Raw genomic sequence first — 18,526 nt, forward strand, 5'->3', positions numbered from 1 at the left:
ACTCTCGGGGCTCTCTTCGCAGATGCAAACTAACTTTGATGAACTTACATCTATGTTCAGAAATACATGCGCTCAAGGAGACCGTGTTACACCTAAGATGGTGGAGAGAAGCGATGATCCTCTACAGAGCGGGAAATCGCAAATTCCCCTCTTCACGGCAATCCCTTTCCAGTGCTACTCGATCCAGTCTGAGAGGGGTGAAAATACTCTGAACCCCATCTTACATTACTGGAATCCAGGTAACCTCTGCTACGCATCTAGCCAGAGATACGCTATACATCAGTGCAGCCATTGCATTGAATTCTCCTTAGCCAATACTCAAGATGGTGCAGCCGGCCTCCTGACACAGGGTAGCTCTGACATTTGTACAAGACTTTTTGACAGCTTACTGCTAGCAGCGCAGAAAGAGAAAGGACTGCTAAGGACTTTAGACTCTGAGATATCTGTCCCACTGGAACTTTTGAGACATGGCGGTCCAGCTATCTACAACCACCCGCTGGCAACCTTCCACATACACGTTACTATACCAGTCTTCCCACATGCCTGTCATCACTCAGTTTGCTTCTTCAGGAGTAGGTTGACCAGAACTTGTTTTCGGACCCTCTTCTGTCCCATTGTGGAGGAAAGCATCTCTCGTTTCTCGGCTGTTATGCTGTGGGAATATGATTATGCTGATAATGGAAGAGAATGTCCAACTTTACTTCATACTTCAGCGCATGCAGCACAGAGACTCCTCTAATTAGTCAGGAAGAGTGTATTGGCACATGTGTGATGACTGTATAGTCTGATAATAGTTTTTTTATGTATACCTAAGTCTGCTTTAGTTAATAATATAGAGTTCTACTACCTGTATCCCCATATCATATCCACAGTTTACTAATTGGAGGTGAAAGTTAAGATATATTTATGTTTAACTGAAGAGTACTGTTTCACACCAAATGTTGATATAATACCACACCTTTGATATGGATGTACAACCTGTAAATTTAAGGTGACATGGAGTAGTTAGTATAGATATTACATATCTTCTTGACTTCATATATATTCCTAGGTTATAAAGATACTCCTGTTATCGCTACCCTACATAACACTTAACTAGAGCATAACTATATTTTAGGCATGTTAATGTTTAGTGATTTCCCCCAGTTGTCATACTACTCTATATTTTGGGTTTGCATCCTCTACTTAATTGAGACAAAGTATTTAATCTCCCTTTAAGCCTCAGCCAACTATAGGACCCAAGATGCACTATGTCACCTTACGGGAGTCACGACTAATTTGATGCCAGGGTACCCAATAATATCCCTTATATGAACCGAGCTTGCAATAGCTCCTACTTACAAGCATAGATTTAGTGTTGCCATCGATATTTATACTTCATAAGCCAATGCTCCTTAACTGGTACATTTTTTTGAGATTTTGCTGTCTACACTTAGGGCGAATTTATACTGTATCAGGCTTGATGACCCATGTATCTGTTGCCCTTTTTTCATTACAATTGTGATGTTATTTATGCATTATCATGTGGAAACCTGCATATTTGACTATAACTTTATATAAATCTACTAGTACAAGTGGGTACGTGAGGCTTAATCAAGGTATATCCCAGGATATTTTTCTCCTCTTTGCATAATTTAGTATCCCGCTCACTGTTTGAGACTTTTAGAAGGGCATTTAGAGGTATAGACTATTAGTCATATAAAAGTAACAGAAGGCCTTCAGCAGCATTACATCACTTTTTATACACACATAGTAAAAGAACTACACCGTCAGTTTATAAGGCTCTGTTTGTTACAGCTATCTCACACTGATATAAACCCCGTAGGCTTGCTTCACACTATCATTATTGCCTAGCCTTGACTTAACTGGTAGCCTTGGTTGTCCAAGATGTCTAGACCTAGAAATGTGCACAGTCCATGTAACTAAGTTTACCTGCCCAAAGTCCCTCTCTCGGACTATACTGTGCCCTCAACCCCACTAGTGTAGATGGATCCTTTAGTGACCACAGTTTTTTTTTTTTTTTTTTTTTTTTTTATTTCTTTATTGAGGAACCAAACAAAAACAAAAAAAAAAACATACAGGAATTGTGTTGTGAGAAATCAGAAATACATATATAGTATATTCCATAGCAATGGAAAGACATATAAGCAAGTCGGCATCTGAGTAAAAATTAGAAAGGAATACTAATATATAGCCAACAGTTTAAACAAAACCTGTATAGTATATAAAAAACATATTTCAAAGATAATCCTCAGGTTTTTTTCCCCCTTTACAAGAATAGTGAGGCTCCTCTAGGACCTCCATCTCAAACTGCTATATGTCATTTCAGGAGGACAATAAAGATATATAGTCCTTTTTAGGACTTCTAAGAACTATTAAACCCATTTAACATACTTATGGTAAATATAGTGTAATATATAAGCAAACAATTAACCCCTGTGTACAATAGACAAATCATGTGAATGTATAGTCCCCAAAAGAAAAAACAATAGCCTCTCCTGGGCCTGAACCTTTAACTACTACCAATAAGGGGACTGGATAGGGGACTTGTTACAAAAATAGGGCTACTCTTGGACTCTTAAGATCATAGATGATCACGGTAGCACTATTGGAATATATTAATCACATTTATAGTAACTACACTAGTATATAAAGTATGTAATGTCAATCAACATAAGGAAAGGGATGATATGAAAGGCAAGAAGCTTATTAACATCAGAATATAGAATAATCTAGCGACATAGGATTATAGTAAAGACACCAGTCTCCACTGAATAACTGATAATGAATAAAATTATCGTCCCGCCTAATGGATATTAGATATAGACTATGGGCACACAACACTCTAAGGCAGGGACAGCAATCCCATCACATATTATTGACATGTTTTAATCTAGAGTACATGTGAAGATGTTACTCAGTTCATCTAGATTCCTCAATAGAACTAGTTGCTTCTTAAGAATAAAATACTAGCTTTTGATGGTGAGTGGGGAGTGACAATGGAATCTGTGTTCCTATTGTTTATGAAATAAACAAAATGTTTGGGGGAGGGCAGAGTGTGACATAGGAGAATTGCGGTTTCAAGGCTACTAGAGCTAACCGAATATGGTATCTATCTAGCTCTCTCAAAATGAATCAATTTGAAAGCAAATTATGTATGATAATGAAACCGCTTTAACTCCAACAGGATATACAAATATAGTTATGGCTATGAAAGCCAGGCACCCTGACTGAATTAATCAGGTATATCATTTGAGTACTAGGTTACCTTTATATGAGAGTATAGAGTTAATCATATAGCTATCTCAATTGAAGAGTATATACCTATATTGCTACTTAGGAAGTCAGGACTATCACTAGAATACTATTATTCACCCTAATAGAGGTGATCTAGGAGGCTGTGTTGAAGTTTAGTATATAAAATACCTCTAAATACATCTATACCAAGGAAACAATGGGCATTTAATTCACTATAAAAGTACAGTATATGGAATAACACTCTTAACAAAACAAATAAGCAGGGCATGCAGAGTGAAAAAGGTATATGCCAGTAGCACTTCGTTAATAATTTCAAACACTTCTAGGTACATACACTAATACTAAAAATACATTAATAAGTCACTGAATAAAACTTAGCAGCCTACTCCTCTCTAATCTGCATAAGCGCATGCTACATGTCTAATATAGCGCTCTGAACATAACATAAATACAGAGCACACAATAAGGGAAACAAAAAATGGCAATAGAACAAAATAAAAAAAAAGGGCCTATCAAATATAACGATAAACCAATATTGAAAGTTTATTTGCAGTAGCCAAATAAGTCTCTGCCTAGAGTGTAATATTCTACCCGATTCCAGCTTTACTAGCACCGTGCTGCATCAGAGTTAGGCAAAATGTCTCCTGCTTCCCAAGAGCGATGCACGGCGTCATCCAGGAGTGAAAGTTAAAGTCCTCAACTGCCCAAGAGCAGTACACTAGTAGGGAGGATATTGTTGCATATCTATCCGCTCCACGCGGACCCTGGGCGATTGCTCGTTTACTCATCTGCCACATAAACTCTAAACACCTTCCGGTCAAGAAGCTAGGGCCCCTCGCCTCTGACCGTGACAAAGTATGAGGATACGCTATATTGTCCTGCGGCTCAACTTCCACATCAGCTGATTCTCCAGACTGGCATATCTGAGCATCTGACACCCCCTCCCCGGGACCGGCCATATCCCACGAGGGTAGGTCAGTCAATACATAGTAGCACCGTCCAGCGGCCCGCTTCTGTTGCGTGCCTTCCAAAAGCGATTGAGGTGGTGATATGACAGCTGTAGTCTGCGGCTTTCCAGTCTGAGCTGCCGGCAGGAGGCCGCCAAAAGCCCGGATCACAGCCACTTCGAAGTCGTCAAAGATGGCTTGCAGGTTATGTAGAAGTTCCTCCATGAGGACCATTATGAAGTTTTGAGTAAAGTCACTGTAAGTAGTATTCACTGTAGAATTGGCAAGTAACCCGCTCAGCAGAGGAGATCAATGCGTGGCGTCACAAACCACTACCACTAGACCTTTAGGCCTCCCCATACAACAGCTTCTTCAGTGGCCGAAAAGTTGCGTTATATAGCCATAGCCAGAATACACATGAAGCGATAGTATCACAGTGTTCTTCAGTGAGTTTGGCTGTATAAAAATCATAGATAGACAAAGTTATTAATTCTTAAATCTAGTAAGTGCTCAGGAGCTCTGCAGAGCTGCGTCTTGCTGCTTCGGTGCCTGGCTCCGCCCCCCCTAGTGACTACAGTTTTTATTAGTTATTCTACTGTCAATTGCCAACACCCCTCTCCCTCCCTGCCCTAAATTAGTATGCATTTTAATTCATTTTCCAAGCGGTGCTTACCCGCTGATTGTTATATGCTATTCTTAGGCCCAAAAGAGGCCGCAGTTCTGGCTACCATATGATCCCTCATTTTCTAGTGGCCAATGGGCTCATGAGTGGCCTCCTAAATAGTCAGCCCGTTATGCTAATTTATACCAAAAAAAATAGAGGTTTGAGAAGCCTAGCTACTGTCATGCAATGTTGTACTTCGTCTTTATCTTTTCTTATTCCTTTTCGTTTGACAATGTTTGACGATTGATTTTTGTGTCTTTACTGTTGTAAGGCCATCATTGTATGTTCTTTATCGTATAAACTCAATAAAAAATATCTTTGAGAAAAAAAAAAAAGGGTCCACAACAGGCTGAACCACACTGCTAAGTTTAAAATAAGCTTTATTAGGTAAGGCTAAAACTTCTGGCTTTATAATACAATTTATGGGGAATTAAAAAAAAAAAAAAAAAAAAAAAGATTGCAGACTACAACAGTGCTTGACAAGTTTATTTTAATTCAAAAAGTCAAAATACACATAAATATGTTTGTACTTTACATAACATACATAATCATAACCCATTTGTCTGTATCAACAGTTTTTCACCCCTGAGCCTTTGCTAACACACAACTGTGTTAACCTGTACTAAAGTGCCTTAATGTGTTTAAAGGGACAGCAAATGCTTTATTACAATGCATTTCTGTTGTGTTGCTATAGAATGTTGTCAGCCAAGTTTAAAGGGACAGTCTAGTAAAAATTGAACTTTAATGATTCAGATAGGGCATACGATTTTAAACAACTTTCAAGTTTACATTTATCATCAAATTTGCTTTGTTCTTATGGTATTCTTTGTTGAAACCTAAACCTAGGTAGGCCCATAGGCTGATTTCTTAGCCCTTGAAGGCCATCTCTTATCTCATTGAATTTTACAGTTTTTCGCACTTAGGCAGTGCTAGTTCATGTGTGCCATATAATTGACATTGTGCTCACTCCTATGGAGTTATGCAGGAGTCAGCATTGCTTTGCCTTGAAAAGTCAGCAGGGTGCATTATAAGTTCCAAGAATTAGAAAATCCTCAATTTTTAGAGTTACATTAAAAGGGGGCAAAATAAAGTATTTTGCAAAGTTGTTTCATTTTGCAAATCTTAACATTTTATGTTATGTTAGTGTGCCTTTTTGTATATTAGCATTTGGATGAAGGTTGGCTCAAATGTGTATTATTTTTATATGGTTCTTCGAAGGTCAAAAAAATGTATAATAAAACTATATTTAGAGGCCAGAAGTTCTCCTCCAGCTACTTTAGTTTACAACTTCACAGGCATGTTCAAAGGATAGCTGCAGCTATATGACAGGACTACCAAGTCACACTTGGAGCAGTCAGTATTGTAGTAGCTTCAAGACTTCCAAATTCACTCGCAAAGTCGAAGTTGTAAGTTGCCCTGGCATGTGGGGTTCTAGAGCCCTGGATTAAACGTTGTGCCGAGTGTGTTTTAAAGCAGTAATTGAACTTGTTGACATCCCATATGTTTTGTGAAAAGTCCAAAAGACAGCAGCACTCCCCAATTTTTACAAAAGTTCATATATTTATTGGAGTCTTCCCATGGTACATAAATCAAGGCAACGTTTGGACCTGTTGCCCTTAGTCATGTCAAGTAACACTGAATACCAAACATAGTGCCTTTTTATAGGCACTGGTGCAAAAATAGGCCACGCCTCATTTAACCATTTGAGGCCTGGCTTGCTGAAATACAATGTGTACAAATTATTTATTAAAAAAGTGCTTGCAAGGTTATTGCAAACATTTGCACATTATTTCGTGGAATATACATATAAAACTACAATATTTGAAACTGATACTATAAAAGAAAAAGAGGGAGAAAAGATGGCATATCTATCATAAACACATTTTATAATCAAATTTAGCGCTGCAGAATCTTTTGGCGCTCTACAAATAACCAAAAAAAAAATGTTTCCCTCTTAACATTAAACTGTCTTTTTACAATTTTGCGTGCAGATGGAACAGATTATTGAATGCATAAGTAAAGCCATACTATGCAGTTTGGCTTACCCCAAATGCTGCTGTGTGTATATTTATTTTAAATAGCAAAGGCCATTCCATTCAATGAGGCCATAACTAGTACTTTCCCCTGCATGTCCATGGCGAGGTAGCTGAAGCATACAGGGAACAAATGCACTAAATCATTCTCGTGACTGCTGTGATGTATTGTGAATGAAGTTTCTCAATGGCTCCTTTTAAGCTTTGGAGTTTCTTGAAACTATATATCAGTTTATGGTAGACCTGCCATACGGCAGTCAGAGGAGGTTACTTTATATATGCAGCAGTTATTTAAAGGGATGTAAGTTATGCATTTAACGTTTTTGCATTATTTCCACCTAAATAAAGTGCTATGGGATGAATGGCAATGTGGTTTTGGTGGGTCTTGCATTTCCAGGTATAAATGGACATGAATTACCCAACCATCCATGGTGTTAGTAATCACTGCTACAATGTGTGATTATTTTACCACTGCAATTCATACACAGCATTGATCAGTGTTGCAGCCGAACCTGTGACAAAGTTAAATGTTTAGTTTGTGGTGATTGGAACATCTGAAGAGGTTCATGCTCTAACTGTATTGCTTCCCCATAAGGTGCAGTCGCAACAGGCGAAGATCCCACAAGTGTGGCAATTGCAAGCATCCAGTCAGCAGCTACGTTCCCTGATCCCAGTGTTAAGTATGTGTTCCGCACTGAGAATGGAGGGGCGCAGGTATGGATGGCTCTTTCAGTTGCTCTTAGCATTTCTCTGATGGGCTGCCAACTGTAATAAAATACATTTTCTAAATTTAACGCAGTTTTAATTCAAAACATTTGCTGTGTTTAACATTCCTTTAAATGGATGATAAAATATTTATTTTAATATCTTATTTTGAAATGATCTTTTTATTTAACTATTTTTTTATTTTTTTTAAAGGGTGGTTTCATTATCTAGATATACTTAGTTGCGTGTTTCCGACTTGTAGTCAGACATGCACTTGCTGAGTTGAAATTTAATTTTGTATGTTTTCTTCTAGATTTAAAAGGCATTTTACTTTAAGTGATTGAAATGGAATATCCTTAAATTCCCTGTTGTAAAACCTTTCCTGGCATAACATGCACTTTCTTTGCAGGTAATGTATCGGGTAATACAGGTAGCAGATGGTCAGCTCGATGGGCAGACAGAAGGGACAAGTGCCATAAGTGGCTTTCCTGCTACCCAGTCTATGACCCAGGTAAGTACCAGCACAATAATCCATGTTGTGTGAGTAATTAGACCTTTTATTCTGCACGATTCAAGCTGCCAAGATGAGGCAGGAACTTAACTAGTGAAGAGCTAATCGAGGTGTGTACTATGAAGGCTGTAATCCAGGGGGCCTTTACTAGTGAAGATGCCGGAGAGACAGATGCATCGACCACAGAGACGCACTACACCTACTTCCCAACTACAACTGTGGGAGATCCCAGCACTTCTGTGGGAGCAGGCGCCACCGCCACCACCGTAGTCACCACACAGAACAGTGAGGCCCTTTTGGGACAAGCGACATCTACAGGTACAGGTAATTTGTTCCCTACATTTATTATCCAGCAGCAGATGCTTTTTTCAGAATGGGTCCGTGGCTTCTTTTTCCTGTCAACAGGTGTGTGTGGTAATGTTATTTTAAAATATCTTTCTAGTAAAGATCTGTTTTATGTTTTCATAATGTAAATTAGCTATTAAGCACTGCACTTTATAATAAAATCTGCACAAATAATGCTAGTAAAATGTATGAACATTATTTATTTACTATACTTAAACATTTTAGGGAGATTTTGAGTTTAGTCTCTTTACGTGGTGCTGGGCTGCTAAGTATTTTTCTTCTTGAAACAGGTCAGTTCTTTGTGATGATGTCACCACAAGAGGTTTTACAAGGAGGACCAGCCCGATCCATTGCCCCTAGAACCCACCCCTATTCACCGTAAGTGCTCTTAGACTTTCATTTAAATTATTGCGTTTACCTATGAGTATTTACTGGTTATTGTTGAGTTCATTAGCCACTTGGTAGCCAAATAAATTAGGCTTCTAGAATTTTACTTCTGGCTTCTAAACTTTTGAATGACTCTACCATTATTTATGGATACAACTCTCTCTGCCTGATTCCTAACAAAGGAGTGAAGCTGGCGGTTTGATACTATTACTGGATCCTGAATGGTAATACAGTGGTAGGGTTTCTAACTATCCAACTGTAAATAATGTACATTTTGTGTTGTTCCAGAGGCTGTATATAAGAATCTTGTCTTTTTTAGCACACTGATTACATAATCAAAATTGAACCTAAAAGTTTGATCTTAAAGGGACAGTATACACTAGTTTTCATATAACTGCATGTAATAGACCCTACTATAAAGAATAAGATGCACAGATACTGATATAAAAATCCAGTATACAACTGTTTAAAAACTTACTTAGAATCTCTCAGTTTAGCTCTGTTGAAAAGGTAGCTGGAAAGCCCACTGTAAGTGGGAAATAAGACACTCCCCCTTCCCCCTTCTTTTCCATATGAAAAGACCCTTTACACAAACAGGAGCAAGCTGGAGTCTGACGGTATTCTCATAAAACTTTGGGGCTTGGTTAGGAGTCTGAAAATCAGAGCATTGTTATTTAAAAATAAGCAAAACTCTACATTTTTAAAAAAACAAAACTTTATGGACTATATAAATAGATCTACAAAACATGTATGCAAAGAAAAAATGAGTGTGTAATGTCCCTTTTAAAGGAAGGAACCCTCTTATTTCAAATACATATTTTTCCTATACATAAAAGCCCCTCTTTGTATTTTTTTTTTTTTTAAAACACATGAGATAATGAAATTGATTTCCACCCTTTTAATTGTATAGTGTGCCTAGTCAGGTACAAATTGCCTGACACTACCGTTATTCTTAGTATTGACACATGTATTACTGAGGGTGACCAGTAGGTGGTGCTGTTCTGTTTATTTCACATTCAGTATTGCCACAAAATCATTTCAGCGCCATTCTTATTTTTCATATTGCATAACTTCATCATAAAACAAGTGCATTTTACCACAGCAGCATTTATTAACCCTTGCATCACCTCACCATTGAAATCTCCTGTCTGCCATCCACATTTCTGCAGTTTCTTACTCAGCTGCTTCCTGCTATGCTGTGCGCCAAACTCTCCGCCTTCTCTCTGCTCATCTAAAACCAGTGGATTTTAGTTAGTTACTAGTACTGCTCCGTTCTGTGGGCTCTGCTCACACTGAGTATAGACTTTCCTCTTCACTCCTCTGTGTACCTTTGCTCACTGGCAAACAAGTAAGTTACCAAAGTACACTTTACACAACCCAGTCACACACAACATTTACATAAGTAACCCTATAACTGCTAAACAGCTCTAATTATTCATCTCATTTTCCATTTTTATACTTTTCAGATGTTATATTATCTAACTGTATGCTTTCTGCACATTCTAATAAGCCTCATTTCACACTCAAATTATCATGCTGTTTTTTTGTTAGCCCTATATCCATGGTATTCTCTTGCCCTGGAGCTTCTCTGAGAATCATATCTCTGCATAAAGACCCCCTGTCCCTATGGCCCCACTAACATCCACAAACCTCAAGAGACTAGTGCTTAGACTCCTGACCCTGTATTTCCTGTTAGTCATATGCACACTAGACCTCAGATCAGACCCTATAGCCCTGCAGACCCACATACAGTCAGATACCCTGGCCCTGCACCTCCTCTGAAAACCACATGAATCTGCACCCCTTAACTTTTTTTTTTATATATATAATCAAAATAAATGAGGAAAAAATGTATTACAATTTAGTCCTCTCAAAAAAATAAAAACACTAGTTAGAAACCTGGCATGTTTATGTATTCTAAATCTGATGGTCAGCACAGCCCACAGTGGATTTAACAATAGAGGAAACAGACAATAATAATGTAAGGTGGATGGAAAGGTTTTAGCATCAGCTGCCCTTTTATTACATGTACTAAGGTATTATGTACAGCCTACAGTTTTAAATTGACAAATCTAGCCACATAGACCTTATAGAATGGATGCCCCATGACAGCACGTTGACATGTAATTACTCAAAATACCTTCATGGAAATAAATAAAAACGACAAATATATTTTTCAATCAATGTTTATGACTGAATTACAAAATAATATTTTCTTTTTAATGGCACGGTGAGTCCACGGATCATCATCAATTACTGTTGAGAATATCACTCTTGGCCAGCCGGAGGAGGCAAAGAGCACCACAGCAAAGCTGATAAGTATCACTTCCCTTCCCACAAACCCCAGTCATTCTCTTTGCCTACGTTAAGAGCAAGGAGGTGGTAAAGTTTAGGTGTCTGAAAGAAGATTCTTCAATCCAATATTTTATTATTTTGAAGCAGAGCAAGATTGTCCTGCTTCCTTCTGGGGTTTAGCCGTAGCCCATGTCAGTCTCTTCAGTATAGCAGTGGTGGCTTTTGAGCAATTGGGAACTTGTGGGGTATAATCCTCACTGTGCCTCCCAAACAGTTGTTGCTGCCCTGTCTTGAAAGCCTGAGTAGGATTACTCAGTCTTTCTTTTTTTCCACAGGTCCATGTGAGGATCGGCATCCTCTCAAACTGGGTGAGCTGTCTTCCTGCCGGACAGCTAGATGTGCAGGTAAGTGCCTTTTTGTCTTCTGGGGCTAGGAGGCCGGCACTGATGGGGGTTAAGGACCCTAAATAATAAGGTAATCTGCATTTAACTATGGGACACATTATCTTTTAAGTGGATTATTTTGGCAGTGGGCAGGCACTTTATTGCATGTGAGGGAGACTTAGAGGTTAACCGTTCTTAAAAGAAGTAATTAACTCTATTGGGGGCTTCAGTATTTTACATCGTTTAGACATTCTCCTACACTAATGCTCTTATTCAGAGTGATTGTGTTTATTTGGAGAGCGCGCTTTTTCCCTGGTAGCGTCATTCCTAAGGCGCTAGTTGATGTTTCCTCTGCTCTTTATAATAAGGGTGAGCGACATCTTTATTTTGTGATCGATTGGGGCTTGTTTTTTTCTAATTCCAGGTCTGACTTGTTTTTCAATCTAAGCAGCAGGATAAGGCGCAAGATAAAAAGATCTGCGCTTCATCTCCATGCTGTTCTCATAGTCCCACCTCCTCCTTCTGAAACGGAGCGCCGCCATTTATTTTCTTGCAGAGTGCAGTTTCTAACTCCACCTAGTTCTCTGCGTAGTATTGCCTGCTGGTATCGGGTGTTAGACTTGAATTAGCGGTGCAACTTTTGGCAATCAGTAGAAACTGTATAGTCACAGTACAGCCTAAAGTCCATCCTGATTACTCTGGGCTAGAAGTAGTGGGTCTGTTTGGACGATGTTATACCAGTATCTTAGACCACTTGCCCTAATTTTAGTATTAGATAGTGTATTGCATACCTTTCTGATTGTTTGAACATTTAGTTCATGTTTTTATGAATAAAATGTGCTGAATTAAAAAATGTCTTTCTCTTAAAGTGACAGTACAATTCTCTCCCTTAAGAATAAAGGGTTATTAAAATATTATTTTTATTTTTTCATATTTGATTTGTTGCTAGGACCAAATAATATGGCTTTTGAGACGAGGTGCATTAGAAAGAAAGAAAGAAGAAAAAAAAAAACTCTTGTTCTCATATAGCAGATATATTTTCAATTGTCTGTATTACATGTTTAGCTTATCTCATGTTCAGAAAGGTTGTTGCCCTCTGATATGTATAAGCTCTCCCAGGATTATGCTGTTCAGGTTATACCACAGCTTTCTCCTTAATCGTCCCAAACTTTTATGGCGTCACATGCTGCAGTGCCATGCGGTTCCTCTCAGTCTCCTGGAAGAGTGTATTTGCATACAGAATTGCAAGCTCAGATATCTTCTGTGGTATTTATACTATAGTTCAGAAAACTTAGATCTCTGTGTAGGTTAGCTAACTCCTTTCTGGTTCCATGAATTGAAGCTGGAGGTTTAATTGTTTCATTTAGAACAATTCCTTGTTTTATTAGATTTGCTGTTCTAACCTGCTGGGTTTTGTGGCTGCAATCTTGGTTAGCCGAGAAGCCTACCTGTAGCTTAATCCACAGGAAAGTTTTTTTTCCTTTTCATCTTCTACTGGATCAGTCGGGTCTTTTGAAGTCCTACCTAAGATTTATCCTAGGGCAGATTTCTCCTGCTAGAGTACCTGCGGTCCAAGTATGATGAGAGGCATTCCTTGAACTTATAGTTCAGTCAGTTATTTACCTCAAGTAACTCAAGGTTTTGACCTTCGGAGTTGTATCCTTTCTCCTTTTGGTTCATAAGGGCCTGTTCTTGACAAGCATAAACCTGAAGGTTTTTATTGTTCCCTTGATCGGGATTTTCTCAAACTTCTGAGAAAGACTTTTAGGTCTTGGGGTATTGCAAGGATGTTTTTTTTCAGGACATTATTTGGTTCAGGTGTCATCCTTACTTTGAGCAATTTCTCTTTTAGAGACCTTGTCAATCTTCTTTCCCATGGATTGGAATGAATCTGGGAAAGCGTTCCCTTGCTACTTCTACTAGGGTGATTTAATGGATACCCACTTCTGTCTGATCTCGGAAGTCAAGTAGGGCCAGGCCTGGTCAGTACCAGGATGGGAGCTCACCTTGTATCATCAGGTGTGGTTGACTTGGGCCTTTTTACATTCTCTATCTAGAGATGATGGCTCTCGGAGGTCAGATAATTTTAGGAATTATTCCTTCTCCATTCTTTGCAGTCTAATGTTCGGCCAACAGCAAGCTCTAGTGGTCCGGTTGATAACTTAGCCATCTCGCAACCAGGAGGTTGGGAGGTGAGATCTAGCTGCAGTTGTTTTTTCTACCCTTTTCAGTGACTCGATGTCTGGATGGAATTGGTCTGCTGGTTTCCAGGGACATCATTTCCCTTGCTGATTTCCATCAAATGGAGAACATTCGGATTTGTCTCTGAGGATAGTTCTAATTCAGAGACATGAGATTCTCTTCCTTAGTGGTCCTTCAGGAGTATCTGTCTCAAGGCGCATGCTTCTAGAGACACCCTGGGTCATGTGACCACGGACGCCTACTTGCTGGGCTGGTAAACAGTCTAGGTTCTGTTAAGGCGAGGGGATTATGGTTTCGGATGTGTCTGCTTTCCTCGTTTACATCATGGAGGAACTCTGAGTTTCCTAGCCGGTAGGAGGTGACTTGGATGTTCAGTGGGCGGAAGCTCACAATTGCTGTCTACCTGTCATCCTCATTTCAGGAGGGGACAACTGGGAAGTGGATTTTCTGAGAGTACAGACTTTTCATCCCGGGGAGTGGGAACTCTATCCGGAGGGGTTTTCCAGTTTAACCCTCAGATGGGGCGTGTTGGAACTGGTGTTGATTGAGTCTTGGCAGAATGCCAAGTTCTAGGTTAATGGATCCACTGACCGCTCTGATAGATGTTCTGGCGGTTCTTTGGAATTTCAGGCTGGTATACCCGTTTCTTCCGCTCCTATCAAACAGGAGAGAGTATCAGGGATTCTAATAGCCCCTGCGTGGCTTTGCAGGATCTGGTATGCAGACCTAGTGGAGATGTTGTCTCTTCCACCGGGGAGACCGTATCTGAGGAAGGACCTACTGGTTCAGGGACCCTTCTTTCGTCCATATCTCGTTTTGCCGAAGCTGACTGGAGATTAAACACTTAGTTCTATCTAAGCGTGCTTTTCTGAGTCTGTTGTTTAGACCATGATTAAGGCTATTATGACTGTTACTTGAAAAATTTACCATAAGATAGATGTAAATACCTTATGGGTGTGAATATATAAAGGATATTCTTGGAGTAGGGTCAGGATCCAAGGATCTTATCTTTGGCTTTGAGAAGAGATTTCTGCTCTATCCTTTCTGCTGCAGAAGCGCCTGGCGGATATGCCGGATGTACAATCCTTTTGTCAGGCCCTGGTCAGAGTCAGGCCTGTATTTAATTCAGTTGCCCCACTTTGGAGCCTAAACCTTGGTCTTTAAGGTTTTCCTGCTGGCTGTGTTTGAGCCTATGCAGTCCATAGACATCAAGTTATTATCTTGGAAGGTTTTGTCTCTTACTGCTATTTTTGTCTGCTCTGAGGGTTTCTGAACTCTTTGCTTTGCAGTGTGATTCTCCTTATCTCATTTTTCATGCAGATAAGGCAGTTATCCGTATCAAGTTTGGTTTTCTTCCTAAGGTGGTTGCAGACAGAAGTATTATCAGGAAATTGTTGTTCCTCCTTCTGTCATAATCCTTTTTTTCTTAAGGAATGTTTGTTACACGTCTTAGACGTTGTGCGGGCACTTAAATTCTATCTGCAGGCTACGAAGATCTTTCGTAAGTGTTCTGCATTGTTTGTTTGCTTTTCTGGAAAACGTAAGGGTCAGAAAGCTTCTGCCACTTCTTTCTCTCTGGTTGAGAAGTATTATTCGTACGGCATTTGTGACTGCTGGACAGCAGCCCCCTGAGAGAATCACAGCTCATTCCACTAGGGCTGTTTTTCTTATTCTTGGACCTTATTAAGATTGAGGCCTCTGTGGATCAGATTTGCAAGGCTGCAACTTAGTCTTCTTGGCACTCTTTTTCTAAATTTTATAAATTGGATATCTTTGTCTCAGCTGAGGCTTCCTTTGGGGGAAAGGTTCTTCAAGCAGTGGTGCCTTCTGTTTAGGTTCCCTGTCTTGTCCCTCCCTTATCATCTGTGTCCTCTAGCTTGGGTATTGATTCCCAACAGTAATTAATGATGATCCGTGGACTCACTGTGTCATTAGAAAGAAAACAAAATGTATGCTTACCTGACAAATTTATTTATTTCTTGACACGGTGAGTCCACGGCCCGCCCTGTTTTTCAGACAGTTTTTTGTTATATAAATCTCAGGCACCTCTGCACCTTGTGTTATTTCCTTTTCCTTGGTCGAATGACTGGGGTTTGTGGGAAGGGAAGTGATACTTATCAGCTTTGCTGTGGTGCTCTTTGCCTCCTCCTGCTTGCCAGGAGTGATGTTCCCAACAGTAATTGATGATGATCCGTGGACTCACCGTGTCAAGAAATAAATATATTTATCAGGCATAAATTTAGTTTTTTGATGACAGAGTCCGTTTAAAGTGAATGTAAAGTTAACCATATAAGCAAAAGTGAAATGATAGAAGTGAAAAAATGAATTTCGAGCTTCATTCATGAAATCGTTAGTATATACTTATCTTCAGATATATTTCACTACAAACACTATACGGATAAGATCTGAAGCTCCGGTCGCCATTTTCAGCAATTGATTGATAGATGAATTATCAGCAATTAACTAATCGTTCTTTCCCCCTCGGGGCGTTCAATTCTTATCCGTATAGCGTTACTAGTAAAATATATCTGAAGATGAGAGCTTCATTCATTAAATCATAAGTATACACTTATCTTCAAATATATTTCACTAGAAACATTTCTAGTGAAATATATCTGAAGATAAGTATATACTAACGATTTCAGGAATGAAACACAGTACAAGTAAACACTGGTCTTGCATAAGATCATTTATTATGTTTTTTTTAAAAAAAACTTTGTATTGAATTGGTTATATTTTAAATATCCATTTGTTTTATAGACCTGCTAAGGAATAACTTACTAGCACTGTGAGGTTTCATAGATAGAAAACCCCTGTAGCTGTTCAAATTGCATGAGTTTATTAGATCATTTTTTTTAATCTTATTGTAATTTGACTATGATCAACTTGAACACTGTATTCTTTGCCTATGTTTTTAGAGCACATGGCACCATCTCATCTTCTTTCCTCCTAAGAAGCATCTAGTGCTAGATTTTTGTCAGACAATGTTTGATTAGACTATTAACGAACATTTACAATCTTGTTTTATTATCGAAACTGTCTTTGAGAATAGACAAATAAATTCCTGAGACAGGTCTGTCTGTTGCTGCTATTTGTGTGTTTACTCAGTATAAGAAAACACAATGATCTGGCTATACTGTATCTGTTGTTTCGGCAGGTGAATACATTCAAAAGGCCATGCTTCAAATATTTTGGAATAGAGTAGAATATAAAACCAAACACCAGCTGACCTGAATTTAAAGTTTTCACATGACAAACTCTGGGGTTGGAATCCCCTTGCATTTGTGAAAATCTGTGCTAAGCAGTTTGCACAACTATTGAGTAAACATACAATTATTTGCACCTAATGGTGCATGCTGGTTATATTGTAATAAGCATTACATTGTACTAGATTAGATGAGATTGAAACCCAGCATTTTACTTGTTATGGCCAACCATAACATTCAGGTTACAATGCTTAATTTTTAACCCATTGTGTACAAGAGATTAAAATGTATTTTATATATAGAAAAAATGGTAATACCAGGATTGAAGTTTTCATATAAGTGTTTAACCCCTTTGCTACCATGCATTTCAGAGAGAAACTTGCCCAAAGTACGGTAGAATTTTAAGCATTTATGCTATCACTCAGTTTACATAGAAAGAGAGCCTTTTTTTTTTAATTTACCTATGCAAACTATATATGGTTGGGGGGGCGGGGCATAAAAAGAACTTTCAGTGGATGACAGTTTATTCTCAGAATTAAGGAATTATTGTAAAAAAACGTTCACTTAATAAAGGTGACAAGTTTGCAAAGTATTCCCAGTGAGTGCTGTGTATATGTTTGTGAAAAAGTTAATTTTTTATTATTTTGGCAGTAAAATTGTTACATGAAATATATCAAAATTGGCCTAGATCACTGGTTTTCAAACTTGTCCTCAGGTCTCCCTAACAGGCCACATTTTAATGATAACTGAATTGGAGCACAGGTGAAATAATCAGCTGATTAGTAAAATGGTTATTTTACCTGCTCTCATCCAAAATTAATACAGAAAACCTGGCCTGTTGGTGAGGCCTGAGGACAGGTTTGAAATCCTGTGGCCTAGATCAATACCTTGAGTTGTCTACTTAACCTCTTTCTGCCGGTACTTATTTGTTGCATCGGAACACAGTTATGATGTAAACAACAAAAAGGAACCCCGTAGGGAACCGAGAGCGGGGTGCGCTGACAGAAATAATATATGGTGTAAGGACTTAGTGTCTATGGACAAACCATATTAATCCATGTGAGAAAATGGTGCTGTGTCTTCTAAAACAGTCAAATGTGCGGGCGGCAAGTCTCCTCTGATCTTTGGGAAAAAGGTATCTGTGAATTAGAAAAAAAGAGGGCGCCACATAGCGTGATATTGTTGACTCAGAACCCAAAATAGGTGATAGATGTTAAGGCTTACCAAAGGTAATGGCACCGTGTAACTGGTGCTGACAGGCAGGCTAACACTTTCAGTGGTTAGCACACTGGGTGATCTCCGGCGATCTGTGCACAGGTGGTATTCAGTGTTTCCTTAATTGGCGTCTGTGCGGCTGCTAGCTGAGACGCTGCGGTATCGCAGACACTTAGAAACCTTTACCAAGAAGGCTCAATAAGGAGAACAAAAGCAGGCAAAGAACAACTTCCGTGTATTAAAATCATTAAATTTTAATCCATACAAACTGCTACGCGTTTCTAGACCATAAACCGGTCTTTTCTTCAGGCATACAAAAATGGATATAAATTCGTTAAAAGTATTAACCTTATAAACAATTAAAAAACGGAAGTT

At 38.9% G+C, this 18,526-nt stretch overlaps 1 protein-coding gene across 4 annotated transcripts in view; it reads left to right on the plus strand.

The window, feature by feature from the left end:
* The window catches only part of USF1 (upstream transcription factor 1), a 69,831-nt gene that overhangs the window by 19,696 nt on the left and 31,609 nt on the right, over positions 1 to 18,526 (plus strand). The window contains exons 4-7 of one of the 4 annotated variants that reach the window (XM_053703014.1): positions 7,498 to 7,616; positions 8,017 to 8,118; positions 8,244 to 8,442; positions 8,754 to 8,841. In XM_053703014.1, the coding sequence (XP_053558989.1) occupies positions 7,498 to 7,616; positions 8,017 to 8,118; positions 8,244 to 8,442; positions 8,754 to 8,841 (508 nt within the window). The remainder of the gene's footprint in view (positions 1 to 7,497; positions 7,617 to 8,016; positions 8,119 to 8,243; positions 8,443 to 8,753; positions 8,842 to 18,526) is intronic. The other 3 variants (XM_053703022.1, XM_053703040.1, XM_053703031.1) reach the window with 3 other exon arrangements.

This window comes from Bombina bombina, chromosome 1 (assembly GCF_027579735.1).
Source record: "Bombina bombina isolate aBomBom1 chromosome 1, aBomBom1.pri, whole genome shotgun sequence".
NCBI classification, from domain to species: domain Eukaryota; kingdom Metazoa; phylum Chordata; class Amphibia; order Anura; family Bombinatoridae; genus Bombina; species Bombina bombina.